Genomic DNA, 21,385 nt, shown 5'->3' with positions numbered 1-21,385 from the left:
AAAGTAAATCTGTAGTCTGAGCTATGTTAACTAGCAGGTTTTACTGATTTCATTTTGCTTTGCTTGTTTGCTTCTGTTTTGTTTTGATTTGCTTTTTATATACAGCAATCACAAATACCATACAGTTATTTTACTACTTTCCTTTTTGCTTTCCTTGGTACAGCACATTACTGCGTAGTCTTGGCTTGTATTATTGTAGCTCTGCCTTTCACTAACCAAGAGAGCAGTAGATGGCTGGGGGGGTTCCCCCATCAAATTGAATTAAAATAGTTCTATTTATTATACGAGCTTGCACAACTCCTTTCTCAATGTGCAACTGTATACTAAGATGTTTCTTCCTTACACCACACTTCCATTTACAGCTGTGACAGTTGCTGTGTTGCCGCCTCTCCATTCCCAGTGGGAACAAGGACATACTTCTCTGTCCCCAGTGGGAACAAGGGGACACTTCTCTGTGTCCCAACGAGAGCTGGCAAAGGGCTCCTTCCAGAACATGGGAAAGCCTTTCTAGCAAGAAAAGGTTACAGAACTTGGTGCAAACGACTGCAAGCTTCTGCCAACACAAATTGTTCCAATCCAACTCATACCAATAAAGCAGGCTTTACTGTTAGTCAAACTTCAAGGTCACTTCCTCAAAAGAAAAAAAAAATAGACAAGAAAAAAGAAAATAGAAGAAAAATCCCTTTCAGAAGTTCATTTTATGAAATTACAATTAAAATAATGCATTTATAGTTAAGCTCTGCAATAAAATGTTTATTCCAATGTTTTAAAATGCATTTCTGCAAAACATTCTAGACGATCTTACTTATAAAGTGCTGTCTAGCTACATAGCTCTAAATGGATCTCGCCTAATAAAGCAGTCTTTCCTGTGAAGCCCATTCTTTATTCCATTAAGGGGAGTATTTTAAAGGAATTATTCCTTTAGATTTATCAATTTATTCCTTTGGAATTCTTTTAAATAGTCCTTTATAAGTGAGTAGTTTTCTAAAGAGAAGGGGCTAAAAAGTGGTACATACAACCTCCATTGGCTAAACATGCATGTGTCATTTCACAAAGACCTACATATGGAATCCATTGGCTAAACATTCATGTGTCATTTCACAAAGACCTACATATGGAAAGTTCCTACTTATTATATATTCTCAGAGCTATCACTTCTGACTGCTGGTAATTGCCAACATGTTCCATTTGCTTAGCAACAGTTTTACAGCAGATGAACCATTTGCGCTATTATAAACGTAAGATACTTGCAGATTCTCTATATGCTTATGATGTTTCTACTGATTTTCTCTGAATGTGTGAGACACCTTAGTGGAACTCTCCGAACAGATTTGACTAGATTGCCCCCCAGTGTACCGCAATGAAGGTACACTCAAAACACTGACCTTACCTCTGTGGAATCGCTTTTCTTTTGTTACGCAAGAATGAAAATATTCTCAGCATCCCTACAGACTACAGTGGCAATTATCCCTCTCCCAAGAGCACTACAGAAAACGACTTCTGCAGAAGCTTTCCCAGTACCAGTCATTATCTTCTATAAACTCTTGACCTGACGGAAAAGTTAGAAAAGTGCAGCTCTAACTTCAGATCCAGTTGTGTATGCAGCAAGACAAGCAGCAGTCACAGCTGTTATCCGCTTAATAGCCGTTTACTTAATAGGAACTGGCTTGACAAACAAAAGTTAGGGCTACTGATGCAAGCAGTGCGCCCACTAGAGGCGAGTTGACAAAAAATCCTGATGCTGTGAGCAGTTATGAGCTACTACAAGCAACACGAGGCAACTGGATTTAGTGCACCTGTCCTTGTTCTCTGTTTTTGTGTAATCTGTGATAAAAGCTCTGCTAACCAAGTTTACTAAAGTGCAACATCCCAGAACTCCACGTATTTCTTCTCCATATATTTGTTTCTCTGGGCAGCCTGTGCCAGGGCCTCACCAATCTCACAGGGAAGAACTTCTGCCTAAGAGCTCATCTCAACCTCCCTTCTGCCAGGTTAAAGCCACTCCCCCTTGTCCTATCCCAGTGCGCCCCTGTCCAAAGCCCCTCTCCAGCTTCCCTGTAGCCCCTTTAGGCACTGGAAGCTGCTCTAAGTTCTCCTGGAGCCTTCCCTTCTCCAGGCTGAACAAGCCCAGCTCTCTCAGCCCATCTCCAAGCAGAGCAGAGCTGCTCCAGCCCTCACAGCATCTCTGTGGCCTCCTCTGGACTCACCCCAACAGCTCCACACCCTTCTTGTGTTGGGGGCCACATAACCTACAAAATTTGCTTTGGACAAGTTTAAAAGTTTAAGGATTTCTCCACACACAGCTAGCTTCACACTAAAACCACCACACATGGGGGAGAGAGATCAACATGGACACAGATGCCCTGACCTTCAGGTTGCTTTTCTCCTTGCACATGCACTAGTGTGGTTCAGCATGGATCCCTGGTCCGGCTCTGAGCTCAGGGCCAGCTAGGTCTCCTCCCAGTGCCTCTGCTCATGTTTCCCTTCACAAACTGCCTCCATTCTATTGCCAGCCAAGATGTCATGGTTTTCCTTTTCTTTACTGAGCTGCAAGGGAAGCAGCTCCTGGTGAAGAAAGCTATGTTACCAGAGTGCTCCAGAGGTGTCTCCCAACTCAGGCAGAGCCTCCACACGATGAGGCACGTGCAACCTTCACACTGGCATTTTCTGGCTCCTGATGACCTAACTGTGCCACAGAAACCTTCCTGTGAATAAATACAAACCAAAAATGTCTGATGTAACAAAATTAGCATTGAAAAGACTGTTCTAAAATAAGTCAGCAGAGCAACATTTGGTATACACGGAACTCTTGATACGTTGTTCTTGCTTGTTTGGAGGTTCTCAATTCCCTCAAAGTTGCATGGGATTAATTAAGGAAGTGATAGACTAGTTGGCACAGTTAAACTGTTGTTGCTGTAAGATCCCAGAGTCTCCAGTGGATTTCAGTGCAGTGCTTTACGACATTCCCTTAGCTGCCATTTTTTTAATACTACCAGACATCACTTCCCTCCATAACAGAGGCAACAGAGAATCATTTGTCCCAGGTACTCCAGACCAGTCCTCAACCCACCTTTTCAAGTCTGGAAATGAGGCACATGTTCACAGTGCAGATTTTAAATGCATAATGACTGCTGAACCTTGACACTGTACTGCCTCAGGCGAATTTAAATGAGCCGCCAAATTACTCTCTTCCTGACAAAAGAATAAAAAGCCAAAAATTGGGAATCTCTATCCCATGACACACCAAACTATCAAAAAGCACTGGGAATGGTGTGAGCCCCACAAAACATGGTCATGCTGGGACCAAGCAGACAGTGCTAAGATCAGAGATTAGATCTTACCACACTGGGAACTTCAATCTATCACAAACAGTTAGTGATTATGAAGAAAAACTATGAGAAATTGCAGTTAAGCCAGTACATAAACGAGCAAGAAGCTCACCAGTCACCAGCACAAGTATTGGTTTGGAATGGAAAAATATCTTCCAGACAATGAAATGCAGGGGAAAAGCAAAGCCAAACATTAAAACAATATCAGTAAACACAATAATGATTTTTTTTCTGTGCTAGTCATAGTCTGAGCGACTTACAGGATGTCACCAGTTTACTGGCCTGTGCTCATGAAGCTTTGCACTGTTGCTATCTAGCCCATAAAGTGCTGCCACATCTGCAAATATAAAGCAAGGCTTCTAAAGCACCCACTCTGCAGTCCTGAGTCCAGCTCTGGGGCAACAACACAAGAGGGACATGGAGCTGTTGGAGCGAGTCCAAAGGAGGCCACGGAGATGCTGCGAGGGCTGGAGCAGCTCTGCTCTGGAGACAGGCTGAGAGAGCTGGGCTGGTTCAGCCTGGAGAAGAGAAGGCTCCTTAAGGGGAGACCTTAGAGCAGCTCCCAGTGCCTAAAGGGACTACAAGAAACCTGGAGAGGGGCTTTGGACAAGGGCCTGTACAAACAGGACAAGGGGAATGGCTTTAACCTGACAGAGGGGAGACCGAGATGAGCTCTTAGGCAGAAGTTCTTCCCTGTGAGGTTGGTGAGGCCCTGGCACAGGTTGCCCAGAGAAGCTGTGGCTGCCCATCGCTGCCAATGTTCAAGACCAGGTTGAACAGGGCTTGGAGCAACCTGGTCTAGTGGAAGATGTCCCTGCCTGTGGCAGGGAGTTGGAACTGGGTGAGCTTTCAGGTCCTTTCCAACCCAAACCATTCTGTGATTCTATACTTCTGTAGAGCCACTGCTAGTTATTTTGAATTGCTGCAACTTTCTGTATGATTGGTAGTGATGGCTTAATAGAGAGCTACACAGTATTTCACAGACAAGAACGGCACAATACCCACTCACAAATAACAGGAAAAATCTATTAACTTTGATGACCTCAGCTTCTGTCTTCAATAATTTCCAAGCTCTGACTGTCTGTGCAGGGCAAGCCTGTTCATAACCCCAGGATTACTGACAGTTAAAAGCAGCTCTTTTTCTGACAATAAACACAGGATTGACGAAGATTTAAAGGTGTATTTTTTTTATGTAGGAGAGAAATTTTAAAAATAAGAAACTACAACCAGTATACAGAAAAATCGAGAAGAGCAACCCATAACAATTGTTCTGGAAGACATCTGGTAAACCAGAAACACATCCAGTCTCTTCAACTACTTTAAAAGTTCATTCCTTGTGATGCTTTTCTTCTAACTCAATAGTTCAGAAAGTGCACCTACTCATCATAAACAGTTGCCATTGTCTCCATAGCTATCAGATCTGGTGGCTGACATCTCAAGTCAGTTTGATGGAGTTTATCATCATGCCTATTTGGGGGTTGGAACTAGATGATCTTAAAGTCCTTTCCAACCCCAACTATTCTATGATTCTACATTGCCTGTGCTTTGCTATCACACAAGGGTAATACAGAGTTAAAAAACTGCATCTTTGAAGATGTAAATGCTTGCTCATTTAATGTTACTGTTCATATAGAACAGTGGAAGTACAAGCCTGTAAGTGAAAAAAATATTATGTTCCCTGTAGGATTTTACATTATAGTCCAGTTCAGATAAAACTACAAAAAGCACCCACTTTCAAATAGCACTAGTAAAAAAACATTTTATTAAAATGGAAGTTTGTCAAACCTTATGTATCAAAACTAAGGCCACAGCTAACGCTAACACAATCGACTTCAAAAGGTTCTTATGATACGATTTAGAAATCTTATACAAAGCTATTTTACAAATGACTAACATTTTGAAATGCAGCATTTGCTTACTTGTTCTAAAATGATGTATCAATTATTCTAGTGATAATATTTAATGATACAAAGTACTGAACTATCAATGTGTATAACCTGTCTTTATTTTGGTCCTGTGAGGAAAGTAACTTTCTGCATCACTCCAGCTACAGAAATGAATGGAAGTAGAAAACGTAACGGAAGCTGCCAATGATTCCTCCCTTATGTGCCGAGTTCACTTCTTTTCTTCTAATGCTATATATCTCCAGTCATAATAGCAATGAACTCCTCTTGATTGACTGTAGAAAAGGAGAAAATTTGTTAGACAAACTGCAAACATCCACAAACCATAAAATAATGCATTTTTGTATTATGCATTTTGCTTAAAAGGTTTCCCAGCCAGTATTAGTTGTGTCTGATCCATTACTAGTCAGAGTTCACAAGTCTGGTTTGTTTTTTTTTTCTAGAACCACACTTTCTTTTAGCATGAAAAGTCAGAATGCAAGCTTAAAAACTTAAGCCAGAATCTATCACACATATAACAAGCTATTACTTGTAATTAGGAAAGTAAAAATATTAGAAAAGTAAAACAAGATAGAAAGAAAACCAAAACACTCATAAAAGTATGTCATAAGATGGCTTTTCAAAAACACAGTACTTTAATACTATAATTTTTTAGGTAGTATAAAAATTTATCTACCATTATTAATGTTTTATTTAATAAGTGCCTCTCAAGCAACAACTTTGCAGCTCCAGTTATGACCAAATTCAGTTTTATTCCTGAAATCATGATTCATTTATGTCCAGAACACCCACCCAAACCATTAAATTCTTTCTCAAACCTGTAAAACTTGCCAAATACAGAATGAATTTTAAGATAATTTACTAATGATTCCATAAATTTGATAGAATTAAATGGACTTTTGACAAGTTTTTCCTCATCTGAACTTTCTTCATTCTTCAGTTATAATTAACAGAAATTTCACACAAACATAGTTGGAGAAATTAAGTCATAATAATAAGTTAATTAGCAGTCATTAATTATTTTGCTGCATTTATACCTAAGCTATTGACCTTGCTCATATGCAAAACAGAGCCACCTTAAAAGAGTTAACCAATGAACATGGTCAGTCTGTAACTAATTACTGTAGTAATTAGAGTAAGTCAGTGGTACGGAAAAGACCAGACATGCATGAAGAATTCTCCCTGACAATTATTTGTCTCAGCCGATGTGCCCAAACTATTCCTAAACAAAACACTAGTAAGAGCTACATCTACAGCTAGAGGAAAATCAAACAAATACAACTATGTTAAAGAATAAATAAAAAATAAATCTAAATCTGCCCTGTTACAACACATGTAAAAAAATATTAAACAAGTAGATTTAGTCTAGGTGAGGCCTCTATGCTGTGAAATGTAAGTCCATCATAAAGCTACATCATGTTCTACTACACATAAGCATAACGTTGACTGCATGACATGTGCATTTCCACAGTTTTATCACAATAACAGCACAATAACAGCACAAATACAAACATCCTCCCCAAAATATTCTCTGGTTTAAAATATAGCTGTTAAAAAATGCCACAAAATGGAAATACAGCATTATAATGACAAGCAAATTTTATAACAATCAAACCAACTGCAAAGAAAAGTGTAGTTACAAATTCCAGAAACCCAGTAAATCCTGCTCAGCCTTAGGATCTTTTCCCAAGTTTGGCACAATGAAATAAGAAGCAATCACTGTCTTTCCACGTGTCAGATTTCCCTCAATTCCATGACATAAATGATCACAACAGAACAAACTAGTATCACATTTAATATAAAGAAGATGTTGACTTGGACTCTGGGGAGTTAAAAGAGCATATTATTCCAGTGGAGGGTTTTGTTGTTTGTTTTTTTTTTTTCCTAATTCTATGCCAAAATCTGAGACCTAAAACTGGATCCTATTTCCTCAGATGCATTCACACAAGACAATAAAAGCTGCATGAACTGACAGCATGGAGTTTCTAAAAATACTCATACTTCAAACCAGAAGTCATTCCTAAGACCAGAGATACAAAAATACGACCACTTACGTTTTTAAGACAGAAATCTGTAAAAAATACTTATTTCTGCAAAAATTTACCTAGAGTGTACCAGCACAGTTCAGAGGTTTTGCTGAAAACCCAAGGGTTCAACTAGCCTGTGTATCACACAACAAACCTGATTTTACTATGAGTAAATCAAATCTAAGAAGGGTGATAAATCAGAAGTGGTATTATTCCTGTATTTGAAGACAATGCTACCAACTAACGGCTTCAGGTTTTTGGTTTTGCGTTTGTTTTTTTGGTTGTTGTTGTTGTGGTTTTCTTTCTTGGGGGCGGGGCAGGAAAACAAGGAGAGCTAGATGACAGCAAGATTTCGTTACATGGCCCAGATATTTGAAGCTAGGAACAGCGATTCACAGGACTGTTCAATTTTTTAGAATGAATCTTAAAAAGCTAGAAAGAGCATCAGTTTTCTTTAAAGTACAGAAAACACACAGAACCTTAAGGATAAACAGCACCATATACAAACATTATGCTGTCAGTCTTCCACATTAGATCTCATGGTTGATTGCTCTAACAAAGAGAAGGAATGGCTGAATGAATAAGAGGAAACTGAGCCACCCACTCTTAGCTGATCAATCTGATTTAAAAAATGTAGCACTGATGCAAAATAATTATGATTCAGTAACCTTCCTGAAAAGAGCTAATGGTCTACATTCAATTGGTAGTGACCAAATAGCCACATGACAAAATATACCCCCTTGATCCATGATTCTGACATCTCAGTTGGCAGATTACTTCTACTCTCACTCAGCTCTACAACTACACTTTAAAATACAGGAAAGCTAACAATACAACTTCCTTTCAAAAGCAGAACAAGGTCAAAATTAAAGTATTTACCTAGACCAGCAGTCTATCTAATGGATTGAGAAAACAGACATCACTCCCTGCCTGCTACAGCAAAGTAAGTAAACAGGCATCCTATTGTCTACCAGAATTCACAGCTGCAGTCCTGTGTGTCACTGCACACAGACAGGTCCCTAAAAAAAGGATTTCCAGCTTTCACTACACTGACCTGCTTCAATTATCCTATAGGAAACACCAAGAAAAAACCCTCAAATCTGTTTTCTCAAACGCAGCTCCAAGAAAACCTGATCAAGCAGCAAGACAGTTCAGGGATCTAACCAGCAAGAAAAATAACACTTAGAAACCTGAATGAACAGTTATCTCCTGGCTTAGCTTCCTTAAGATATCTCACCTGTGGGATCAGATCCTGCCAGTATGAGAAATGGGCGGGAAAACATAGCTGGGAGTGTGCAGGAACACTGCAATTATGCAGTATGGATTTCTTAAAGAACCATGGCCTCAGACCACAGACTGATACCAGAAAGCAATAGCTCCAAAAGGAAAGAAATCACATACGTAACCTCAGCACTTACTTTAGCAATAAGAATGTCAACTTTAAGACACCTCTGGCCTTTCACTACCTTTGTCTCCAAATGGTTTGCAATACCACACCACTGACCTCTTGAAACAAAAAGGGTCATTTCAGCACTCAAGTAATTGTATTCACAAGTATGGAATAACATCTACAGCAAACAGTTTAGGAGGAAGGAGTGTCTGTTATAAGGCTGAGAACACATTTTTTTTTCCACTAGAAGTGAAGGTAGAGTCCAACAGATGCAGCAGCTCACAGGCAGAAATACTATTGTAACTGGTAAAGTTGATGAAATGCTAGTCAAAGCTCAGACACGAGTCACCATCCTGAAAGAAGAAAAACTTGGAAGTAAGACTCGATGACTGTTAAAAGTGCAGTGTTCAGGTACACGGTCTCAAGTGAGTAGTCGTTGAAACTCTGACGTAAACATAAGGGTGCTTTCAGTATAATGAAAACAACCTATGTTTTAGTGTTCATGACAATTTAACAAGCATAAACTGGATTTGTTAACTCATTATCTAGCTAATAGACCCCTTCTGCAATTCACTCTGTACGGACCTTGTCAGCTGGCAGACCCATTTTTCATGCTATGCTCTTCAGCACTTTGAGATTCAGAACTACATTAAAGACCCATCCCAGCTGATCTTGCACAGACCCAGGTACACCCGCCACAACTTATCAGCTCAATACCTCAAATCTGACTAACATGCTGAAATCACCAGTGGCACACCACCTGACAAATACTGACTAGGTATTCAAAAGGGTTTCTCTTAGCACTTTAGTCCTTTCACTGATTTAAAAAGAAATTAAAATTTTGTAGGTCCACTGAATCTCCCATGTACTGGTTCAGCTACTTTCACTTTCAAGTACATTGTCACCAATTTTTTAATAATTGGCTGAATAAGAGTTAGTGATGAGTCGACTTTTAGACTCAAGTATGTGTTTCCAGTACTAGTAGCTGTCAAACTCAGAAATTTCTATTATTTGTAAGGTAAATTAAGTTTGAGCTGAAAGTTATTTAGAAGAAAACCTAAAAGGACATAACCATATTTTAAACATGGAGAAAATTAAGAGCAGACTATTTGGGGTTTTGTTTGCCAACACATACTTTCTCCATCTCCATCCTTATCAAATTCTTCTATCATAGCCCGTAGCTCTTCATCAGACATGTTTTCACCCAGTTCTCTAGCAACCCGACGCAGGTTTCTCAGACTTATTTTACCAGAGTCATCATCATCAAACAATTTGAATGCCTTGAGTATTTCTTCCTGTGGATCTCTGTCCAATATCCAGTCTGTCACTGTAAGAAGGATACTTAAGTTAGACTAAAATACTCTGAAGGATAAACTCAGAATGACCTTAACAGACTAAGGCAATATGAAGAACATACTCTTCTGATTTCACCCTTTCTTTCACCTTTACATATTGCAATTCATTACGTGTATTTGTTTGGCTGATATTTGATCTCTCTTTCTCATCTCTCTTTTCCCCAGCTCTCAAAAGAGCTTCTCTTTGGACATACCTGTTTGCAGTGGAAAGCTACAAGGTAACATAGGCACAGCCATGCTTTCAACAGACTTTTCAATAGGAATTACAAGTATAAACATGCCTCCTCTGTTCCAAACTTAACTTTTAGAAAAAAAAAATCACCTTTGACAGATGAAAACACTCAATTATTTTCTTTATTTCATACGTTTTGATCAGGATAGGATTTTGACTTGGAGAGAACACTGAAACACTAAGAAAGAAAAAACATTCACATAGAACGTCTCTTTTAAACAGAAATCCAAATTAATAAAAAACACCCCAAAATCCAAACCCCTAAGCCCAGGGGTTATGAAAAGGGCATTGCCAAGAATTACAAGATATTAATTTTGAAAGGATTAATTGGTCTTTATTTTTCCTTTTATCACAACCACTTGTTAGTTTCTGTAACAGAAAAGACAAACTTGCCGCATCAAATATTTTCCTAGTGATTATTTCAGATGACTCAACTGTAATACATTTTCACATGTTTTACGTTAGTCTTGTATTACAGAGCTTACTATTTCTGACTTTCATCAAGGCATTAAAAACACATCAACCCTGTTTGGAAAGGGTTGGAGAACCACTTAGCATCTGCTACTGTCTGCAGATGAACGCCTGCTCTGGCATGGCAAACTTGAGAGGAAAGAATTTGATCCAAGCTCATACAAGCTCACTACACCAATGAAGTTTGTATGTCTACATAAATTCCTTAGATTTATACTAATTTTGAGTATTTTTATTTAAAACAACTACACTGCATGACAATATTACATCATTGGAAAAATTCTACTTTTTGTGTGCAAAAAGACAACTGTAATGTTAGCTGAAGAACAATAAAATGCTATGTCTCTAAACACTACAGGTAACATAATCAATATAAAACCAGACAAAATGTAATTACATCTTTATACATTTCAGATGGGTTATTCCTACATTTAAAGGCATGAAGAACATTAGATTGCGAAAAACTGACAGCTCAAAAATTGCTTAGCTCTATTCAGCAGCTCTTCACAATTAAAGCTTCTATAACCTATATTATCTAACTCCCTGATCTTTTTGCTATAAGTGGTATCATGTTTAATTCCGTGTCAAGGTCATATTGCGTCACAGCAGCACTCAAATCCAATTCAAGTTTTGGGACAGGTTTGACCACCTTCCCGGTATATATTGTGCTTCCTACAAGAATTCCCCTAGCTTCTCAAAGCAAGTATTGACTGCCCACAGTGAAGCAAGGGACAATGAACAATGAACAGGAAACAATAAACAACAACAGGACTGAACATCAGGAATTAATTACACAGCATAATGATGTAATTATAATTTAATTACTATTAATACGCTAACTTTTTTTATTTGGTTGCATTTTGTTTACCTGATGTTTTGTTTTAATTACATCAGGACTGGTCACGTGTATTTCCCCAAAGGCTTTAGTTTTGGCTCTTTTCTGACATACAACTTGCTCCAGCCTAGGGTACAACTACAAAAATATTACCTGCCGTTAACAGCACATTTTGTCTAACCCTAACCTGTTAGGTCATTAAAATTTCCCACATTTCAACCAGTAATTGTTTTGCCACTTTAAAAATATTGTTACTGATCAGCAGGATCAAATACACATGCACTACACGAAGGGTATTTTTTCAGAAGATTTACAGGAATCTAATACCTTGAACACATAGACTGGAATAATAAAACTGAGTCATAAAGCCATACATTGAGTAATCCCACATGGCTTTTTTTTTTTTTCTGGTAAACACAAATTGTATAAGTTCAACTTTCTTTGAAGATTTATCTTTAAAAATCCTGCAATCACTACATACTCAAAGTATGTCAAACCGTGCAATATACAATCTTCAGATGAAAGAGCAGCCTAATGAAATTCCACTGATTTTATCAACAGTTGAAAATCCTTGAAGTACAATACTTAACATCTGCTTCAATTTCTCTTATCTTTGATATGCGTGAAGTCTGTACTCAGTTTGCAGTTTGCCTGTGTTTTCATGGAGGAAGTTTGCCTCCTTCCCACAAAATACTATGTCAAATACTTTTTCCACAGCAGGAAGGAGAATCTTACAACATCCATAAGCAATGTAAGAACTATCTACATTTTCAGTTAGCATTTATTCCTTTGTACAAGTTTGAAAAAGTTTAGGACTATGTATACTCTTATTTCCTTTTATACATTCATCTCTACACATTAAACTGAGTATTCAGAATACAAAGATTTGTTTTCCTCCAGTACTGACTTTTATTAAGAAAAATATGAAATGAAATCTCCCACTTCTATTTCTCTAAAGATACACAATCAAACACATACCAACTTCATTAAAATCTTCAAAAGTGATCTTGCCCGTTGCTTCTCGATCATAATCTTTAAGTATTTTCAGGACATCAGCTTTTTTCACATCAAAACCCAAGGCTCTCATTGCCACCTTTTGGGATAAAATGGAAGTGCAACCATATATGAAGATTAAAATACAGATTTAACAGATTTCTTTTTATTTTCAGTAGTTATCCTCTTGCCCCCAAAAAAGAAGATGTATATCAGAGGTTTAGCAACAATAGTAAATAAAATTAATAATTAAAAAAAAAAAAAGATTTGCATTTTAAAACCACCTAAAACTGCTAGTAGCAGATGAAACATCAAGTTACGGTGAAAAAAATGTCTTTGCATTTTCAGGGATTTTATAGACTCAGCTACATGATTCTCAGGACAAACAGATCTATTTTCCTCACTTCCAAAACATTTCAAGTACTAACCCTTTTTAAAGATAAAACTGAAAAACATTCTGCAAATTATTCTTACTCGGCATTCAAATTAAGTTTATATAGATTCATACAATGGTTTGGATTGGAAAGGACCTTAAGATCAACTAATTCCAACCCCCTGCCATGAGCAGGTATACATGTTTATGGGTTTACAATTGACTTTACTGCTTTTCCAGTGAACAACATAAACCAACCACCATTTTTTTTTTTTTTTTTTACTTTGTCCATTGACTAAGGGTACACCTTTAGTTTCCCATTTCAACTGAGACAGCAAATTCTCAGCACACACTACAATGACTTCCTCTAAACCAACAAGCGTACTAAACCAGAAGTGGGAAACCGCTAATTTTGTAGAGGAGATAATTTTTTATTAATTTCTGTTCCTCTATAGTACTATCTTCAGGGCCACAAAATTTATTTCGACAGCTAAGAGAACAGCTTTGCAAGTAATCATGACAGCTAGAAATTCAAAGCATGACTAAGTGGGAAAAGCTACCAAAACAGTTCCTAGAACTCCCAACTCAATGTGGCTTCCAGCAGAGATAAAATACCTGAACTCTGAAATAAAGAGAAGGGAATTAGTGTACCTAAGACTGAAACAGCAATTAAAGTAAAAATAAGACTCTCTTGTTTTTTCCCACCATCCTGTTTGAGTTACTTGGTAGAGACAGAACATGGAGCCAGCAGATTGATTTAGGCATTCTTTCCCAAAAGAATCTCACCCAATACATGTCAGACACACTGGCCTCTCCAAAACCTTTTTGTTCTTGATGTAGTACGATTAGAATAAAAATTCATAAAAAGATTTAAAGAAACTTTAATAAACTTCATGTTCTCCTTCTAGAGACTTCCAGATGGGAGGACTCTCTAGGAAAGACTGATAGAACCTCCATTTGCTGACAGCTAGTAATAGAAGAAGCCTTCAGTGCAAGAGCAACTGCTGAGCCTCCACATGCACAGCAAATAGCACACCTCATTCCTACAATCCACGGCCTCCCTGTTGAAAAATACAAGTGAGTAAACTCTGGCTTGTAGTCAACAGTTTTACAAACTTGATTTACAACTTCTACCAAAGCATCTGAAACGTGGATTTTCACAACACCAAGCTTCAGATTATATAGTGCCTTTAAAAAGAAGCAAACAGCTTTTCAAGAGCTTTTCCCATTTAACTCACTGATACAAGGTAAACCCTTGGAGCATTCAAACCAGTGTTACGCAGGATGCTACAGCAATTCTGTTACTGTGTCAAGTATATAGTGTAGGAAGAAAATCTCACTCTGTCTTGGTTTAAGCCCAGCAGACAACCCAAAATCATGTAGCCACTGGCTCACTGCCCCCACACTTTCTCCCCACGCTCCTGGAGGGATGGGGAGGAGAAATCAAAATAATGCAACTCCCATGGGTTGAGATAAGAACAGTCCAGTAACCGAAGTATAACACAAAACCACTGCTGCTACCACCAATAATGATAAAGGAAATAACAAGGGAAGAGAATACAACTGCTCACCACCCACCTACCGATACCCAGCCCAACCCAAGCAGTGATCTAGCCCTTCTGGGTAACTGCCCCCAGTTTATATACTGGGCATGACATGCTGTGGTATGGAACACCTCTTCGGTTAGTCTGGGTCAGGTGTCCTGTCTCTGCTTCCTGCTGGCTTCCCCTCCTCCCTGACAGCACATGATACTCGGAAAGTCCTTGGTCAGAGTAAACACTACTTAGCAACAACTAAAAATATCAGTGTTATCAGTGTTGCTCCCAGGCTGAAACTCAAAAACACAGCACTGCACCAGCTACCTAAGGAGAAAAATGACTGCTACTGCTGAACGCAGTACACACTCTTACAACAGTGCAGGGGTTTAGATTTTTTATCCCCCTGAATGACCTCAATCCTTTAGCCCTGCAAGAGATCTTGAACATGTAGTGTATTTTAAAGATACAGCCAACATCTTAAAAACTCAGTAAGAAGCAGATATATATTATCTGCCATAAAATTGTCTAAAAGAAAAAAAACCACTTTTACCTTTAATTCATGATAATTTATTGCTCTATCTTTGTCTGTATCAAACAACTCAAAGGCATCTTTGATTTCTTGCCTCTGTTCCTCAGTCAGTTCTCTTCTTTTCTTCTTTTTAGTTTTGTCTACTGAAAGCTCATTCCTGTGTAAAAAGAAATCCAGCATAATTGATTTCTGTTGGGAAGATAACACCGTAAACAGTATTTTCTACCAATAAGAAACCCTCCATAACAGCACAGATTACTACCATACCCATTCAGTCTTTTCTCAGCTCCTCCTCCAAGCTTAAACCAACACTTGGAATGAAAATTCCTTTGTGAGAGCTGAATGACTTGCCTTTACCCACACAAAAAAAAAAACCAGCCAGGCATTACGATTAATAAAATAGCAACAAAAAAAGAGGGTAGAAAAACTGCCAGTTAAAAAGAATACTTGACCTTACAAACGCAATAAGCAGCTGAAATGATACAATCCTAAAAATGCTTTATTAGTAAACTGTAGCTTAGGAAAAAGAATTTAGAGAAAGGCAGGCAGCTGGAAGCTTATCTAACCAAGACATCTGGGTTGTCTGGCTACTAACGTGGGTGTTAGGTGTCACAAATCGGCTTTGTTGCCAGTAACAGTTCTTACTGATAATTTACGGGTTGTTTCAAATTCCTCTCAATCATACATACAGGCACTGTTCATAAGACCTCCTGCTTTGTTTTGGTACATGCAAAAGAGACAAGCTCCCCAAATCACCAAATCTTGCTCAAAGACAGCCCTCTTTTCCTTGGCAGCCTTCTCTTCTCCAGGATGAAAGCAAGGCTGTCAAGGTATAAGCATGCTCAGAAAGCCCCGAGGGAGAAAAAAAAATATTTAGGTCCCTGTGGGAATTGAACTCAGGTCTCTGGAACCAGAGACCAGGTGGTTTACCATTAGACCACGGGACCTATGTGAAGCTGCTGACCTAGAAATCTGAAAGCAGATTAACGCCAAACTCCCCTAGAAGAAGAATGTGGCTACTCACTGTTTATTTAGTGTTTAGCATAAAACAACTTTGTGGAGGGTTGTTTTTGTTGGTTTTTTTTTCTCCAAAGACAAAGCAGAACTTAAGTGCAAAGAGCTGAGCATCACCTCTTCTACAACCACTTCTACCACATGAAGCATGAAGCTCTCGGACTTGAAATTCAGGGATCACATATGCCATACAAGCCTATTAATTACACCTGAAGAGGATGTGCCAGGTATAGAATTCATAAGCCCGGTCCCATTACACAACAGGCACCGCACCGGAATTGAAACGAAAACTCAACCGCCTACCCTAACGCCTGTTAAAAGCGTTCTCAAGGTGCATCACCCCAGACAAATCCGAGGCGAGCCTCTCAAAGGCCTCCCTGAGAGAACAGGCGGTGCCGGGTCTGACCCCAACACCCCCTCAGAAAGGATCAGACTAGTGACTGGAAGCTGCGATGACACGGGACCCCCGCGGCTCCCCGCCTCACACGGCTCCCCGCCATGTTGTCCCCGGAGAGTGGCGATGGCCGCCCCCACAGCAAAGCAGCCCCTCGCCCGCGCTACAGGGCCCGAAAGGGCGAGGGGAAACACCGCCCGGCTCATACCGACTCACGGCCAAGCTCATGGTGCCGCCGGGACGCAGCGGGGAAGGCCGGGCCGGGCCGAGCTGCGCTGCACTGCGCTGCACTGCACCGCACTGGACCGTACCACGCCGAGCGGGACAAGACTGAATGGGAGGGTAGAGACCCGACGCGCTGCCTTCCCCGTGGAAACGCGGCACGAGACAGCGCCCGCCAACCCGCGCCCTCCTCGCCATGCCACCGCCGTCTGATTGGGCGTTAGCGGAGATCTTCCCGCCTCCGAGCGCGGAACGCCTGCCCATTGGATGAAGGGTTGCCATTCAAGGAGGGCGGGGGCTTTTCTCTGGGTGCCGCTACCCAGAGTGCAGTGCGGCGCGGGCGGAAGGAGAGGGGTCGGTGGATCATAGCGGCGGCTCTGGTGAGGCTGGAGGGTCACGTGAGCGCCTGCTCCCTCGGGGCTCTGCAGCCGCCGTGTGCCGTGCTTGTGGCGGGCGGGCTCCCCGCGTGCGCACGGTTGGAAGAGCGCTGCTGTGCAACATCTGCATCGGACTGCTTGGAGGAGGCCCTGCAGAGTCCTGGAGTGCCTGAGGGGCTACAGGAAACCTGGAGAGGGGCTTTGGACAAGGGCCTGTAGGGACAGGACAAGGGGAATGGCTTTAACCTGACAGAGGGGAGACTGAGATGAGCTCTTAGGCAGAAGTTCTTCCCTGTGAGGGTGCTGAGGCCCTGGCACAGGGTGCCCAGAGAAGCTGTGGCTGCCCCATCCCTGGCAGTGCTCAAGGCCAGGTTGGACGGGGCTTGGAGCAACCTGGTCTAGCAGGGTTGGAAGTGGATGAGATTTGAGGTCCCTTCCAACACAAACTAGACTGTGATTCTATGACACCTTACTTTTAATCTTTGTATAAACCACAGAAGTGTGGCCAAGGACCGTGTGTCAGTGATCTTTGGTTTGGTTTTTTTTTACAATTTTAATCGCTTTTAATTGGAATTGTAATTTCCAATTTAATTTTGAATTACTTGTAGCCTTTCCTACGCACCACTGGGCACATAAGGAGAACACACAAAGTCACTTATGAAATTGGAGAACTCAGCCTGTCCAGTAAAATCTCAGTAGTTGAGGAACCATATGCTGAAAAATGGGTTTGGATAGGACAGCAAAAGCAGACAGCAGCTTTGTTAACACTGTTACTTTCCAATTTAATCTGTAATAATCCAGTGAAGCTTGTTTTCTTATGGTTAATTATTACACTTTAAGTTTTGCAGTCTCTGCTGGCACCTTTCCGTGAGTTCCTCCGCCTCCTCGAGGCAGCTCCTGCTTGTACTTGGACACCTCTGCCACCAGGTGGCAAATCTACACTGCCCAGTACATAGGCAGTAGAAACTTTCATTGCCTTTTCACGTATTAATAGATTAGAGGATAGGAGCCCAAAAGGGATAGTCCTCCTGTACATACTCTGTAGAAGCATTAATTGACTTTGAGGTATGATGACACCTCACAAAGTAACGGGGCAAGAATGTATAAGCTAATAGCTTATACTGGCTACCCTGGATTTGGAGAAGGGTGGCCTTCTCAATGAATTCTTTGCCTCAGTCGTCACAGGCAAATGCTCTGACCACACCACCCAAGTCTTGGAAGGCAGACACAGGGACTGTGAGAATGAAGACCTCAGGCCCACTGTAGTAGAGGATCACATTCAGGACCATCTTAAGAACCTGAACGCGCAGAAGTCCATGGGACCTGATGAAATCCATCTGCGGGTCCTGAAGGAGCTGCCAAATGAAGTTGCTAAGCCACTGTCCATCATATTTGAAAAATCGTGGCAGTCAGGTGAAGTTCCCAACAACTGGAATAAGGGAAATATAACCCCCATTTTCAAGAAGGGCAAAATGGATGGCACAGGGAATTACAGACCAGTCAGTCTCACCTCTGTGCCTGCCAAAATCTTGGAGCACATTCTCCTGGAATGTATGCTAAGGCACATGAAAGACAACAAGGTGCTAGGTGACAGCCAGCATGGCTTCACTGAGGGGAAATCCTGCCTGACCAATTTGGTGGCCTTTTATGATGGGGCTACAGAACTGATGGACAGGGGTAGAGCAGTTGACATCATCTTGCCTGGATTTGTACAAAGCATTTGACACTGTCCCGCATGACATCCTTGTCTCTAAATTGGAGAGACATCAATTTGATAGACGGACCACTTGGTGGATAAAGAACTGGCTGGATGGCCGCACCCAAAGAGTTGTGGTCAATGGCTCAATGTCCAGCTGGAGACCATCAATGAATAATGTCTCTCAGGGATTCGTGTTGGGACTGGTCTTGTTCAACATCTTTGTCGGTGACATGGACAGTGGGATTGAGTGTGCCCTCAGCGAGTTTGCCAGTAACACCAAGCTGTGTGGTCTGGTTGATACACTGGAGGGAAGGGATGCCATCCAGAGGGACCTGGAGACACTTGTAAGGTGTGTTAATGCCAACCTTATGAAGTTCAACCACGACAAGTGCAAGGTCCTACACCTGGGTCAGAGCAATCCCAGGCACATCTACAGACTGGGCAAAGAAGAGATTCAGAGCAGCCCTGCAGAGAAGGACTTGGGGGTGTTGGTCGATGAGAAAATGAACATGAGCCAGCAGTGTGCGCTCGCAGCCCAGAAAGCCAACCGTATCCTGGGCTGCATCAAAAGGAGCATGACCACCAGGTCAAAGGAAGTGATCCTGCCCCTCTACTCTGCTCTCGTCTGACCTCATGTAGAATATTGTGTGCAGTTCTGTGTCCTCAGCATAAAAAGCACTCAGAACTCTTGGAGCAAGTCCAGAGGAGGGGCATGAGGATGATCAGGGGACTGGAGCACCTCCTGTATGAAGACAGGCTACAGAAGTTAGGGCTTTTCAGCCTGGAGAAGGCTGCATGGAGACCTCTCAGCAGCATTCCAGTATCTGATGGGGGCCTATAAGGATGCTAGGGATGGACTCTTCATTAGGGACTGTAGTGATAGGACAAGGGGTAATGACTTCAATCTTGAACAGCAGAAGTTTAGATTAGATATGAGGAGGAAGTTCTTTACTGTGAGGGTGGTGAGGCACTGGAATGGGTTGCCCAAGGAAGCTGTGAATGCTCCATCACTGCTCAAGACCAGGTTGGACAGAGTCTTGCGTGACATGGTTTGGTGCATGGTGTCCCTGCCCATGGCAGGGGGGTTGGAAACAGATGATCTTAAGGTCCTTTCCAGCCCTAATTATTCTATGATTCTATTCTATGATTCTATGATGTACACCACAGTAGACTAGTCAGAAAGCAATCTGAAGACTAGATTGGATATCCCTCTGCTGCAACAGTGTCTGCAGTGTAACTATAACCCTATGTGTTTTTACCAGCAAAACTGCTATGTAACTTTTAGCTTCAGACACTTAAGTTTAAACTAATAAGTGCTTCTGAATGCTTTTGCACTGTACCTGTTTCTATGCTTTCTTGAATTAGGCAGTTAGGGGGATGAAGAACTAGTTTGTGATAACATCTGGTTGAGGTTTGTCTGGGTTGTCTGGCTACTAACGTGGGTATTGGGTGTCACAAATCGGCTTTGTTGCCAGTAACAGTTCTTACTGATAATTTACGGGTTGTTCTAAATTCCTCTCAATCATACATACAGGCACTGTTCATAAGACCTCCTGCTTTGTTTTGGTACATGCAAAAGAGACAAGCTCCCCAAATCACCAAATCTTGCTCAAAGACAGCCCTCCTTTCCTTGGCAGCCTTCTCTTCTCCAGGATGAAAGCAAGGCTGTCAAGGTATAAGCATGCTCAGAAAGCCCCGAGGGAGAAAAAATTTTTAGGTCCCTATGGGAATTGAACTCAGGTCTCTGGAACCAGAGACCAGAGTGCTTACCATTACACCACGGGACCTATGTGGAGCTGCTGATCTAGAAATCTGAAAGCAGATTAACACCAAACTCCCCTAGAAGAAGAATGTGGCTACTCACTGTTTATTTAGTGTTTAGCATAAAACAACTTTGTGGAGGGTTGTTTTTGTTGTTTTTTTTTTTTCTCCAAAGACAAAGCAGAACTTAAGTGCAAAGAGCTGAGCATCACCTCTTCTACAACCACTTCTACCACATGAAGCATGAAGCTCTCGGACTTGAAATTCAGGGATCACATATGCCATACAAGCCTATTAATTACACCTGAAGAGGATGTGCCAGGCATAAGCCCGGTCCCATTACACAACAGGCACCGCACCGGAATTAAAACCAAAACTCAACCGCCTACCCTAACGCCTGTTAAAAGCGTTCTCAAGGTGCATCACCCCAGACAAATCCGAGGCGAGCCTCTCAAAGGCCTCCCTGGGAGAACAGGCGGTGCCGGGTCTGACTCCCCTCTCGGAAGGGATCAGACTAGTGGCTGGAAGCTGCGAGGACCCGGGCCCCGCCGCTGCCCGCCTCACCCCGTTCCCCGCCATGGTGTCCCCTGAGGACGGCGAGGCCCTAAGGGCCCCGGAGAGCGGCGATGGCCGCCCTCTGCCCACGCTCCAGATCCCGAAGGGGGCGAGGGGAAACACCGCCCGGCTCATACCGACTCACGGCCAAGCTCATGGTGCCGCCGGGACGCAGCGGGCCGAGCTGCGCTGCACTGCACCGTACCACGCCGAGCGGGAAAAGACGGGACGCGACGCGCCGGGACCGGACGGGACAAGGCAGGACACAACAGGACGCGACTGTGTCCGCCGCGCTGCCGACCCCGTGGAAACGCGGCACGAGACAGCGCCCGCCAACCCGCGCCCTCCTCGCCATGCCACCGCCGTCTGATTGGGCGTTAGCGGAGA

General features: G+C 41.8%; 1 protein-coding gene across 2 annotated transcripts; it reads right to left on the bottom strand.

The window, feature by feature from the left end:
- Positions 1 to 4,489: 4,489 nt before the first annotated feature.
- Positions 4,490 to 21,324, bottom strand: CETN3 (centrin 3). Of its 2 annotated transcripts, none has more exons than XM_065663149.1 (5): positions 21,136 to 21,324; positions 14,998 to 15,133; positions 12,522 to 12,636; positions 9,786 to 9,977; positions 4,490 to 5,508 (listed from the first exon to the last, which is right to left on the bottom strand). In XM_065663149.1, the coding sequence occupies exons 1-5, from the start codon at positions 21,153 to 21,155 to the stop codon at positions 5,465 to 5,467; spliced, it is 507 nt and encodes a 168-aa protein (XP_065519221.1). In that variant the 5' UTR covers positions 21,156 to 21,324; the 3' UTR covers positions 4,490 to 5,464. The 2 variants fall into 2 exon arrangements, with proteins under 2 accessions (XP_065519221.1, XP_065519220.1); XM_065663148.1 differs by lacking the exon at positions 21,136 to 21,324 and adding an exon at positions 16,593 to 16,786.
- Positions 21,325 to 21,385: the final 61 nt, after the last annotated feature.

This window comes from Lathamus discolor, chromosome Z (assembly GCF_037157495.1).
Source record: "Lathamus discolor isolate bLatDis1 chromosome Z, bLatDis1.hap1, whole genome shotgun sequence".
In the NCBI taxonomy this organism is placed as follows: domain Eukaryota; kingdom Metazoa; phylum Chordata; class Aves; order Psittaciformes; family Psittacidae; genus Lathamus; species Lathamus discolor.
Note: the sequence above shows the minus strand (reverse complement) of the source record. Positions and strands in the feature narration are given on the sequence as shown.

Excerpts from the sequence above, each read along its gene's own strand:
- CETN3 (XM_065663149.1), bottom strand. The coding sequence starts at position 21,155 with ATGAGCTTGGCCGTGAGTCG. Across the intron at positions 12,637-14,997 it reads TAAATTATCATGAATTAAAG|GTGGCAATGAGAGCCTTGGG; the intron begins GTAAAAGTGGTT and ends TTATCCCAAAAG. Across the intron at positions 9,978-12,521 it reads TGAAGATTTTAATGAAGTTG|TGACAGACTGGATATTGGAC; the intron begins GTATGTGTTTGA and ends TCCTTCTTACAG.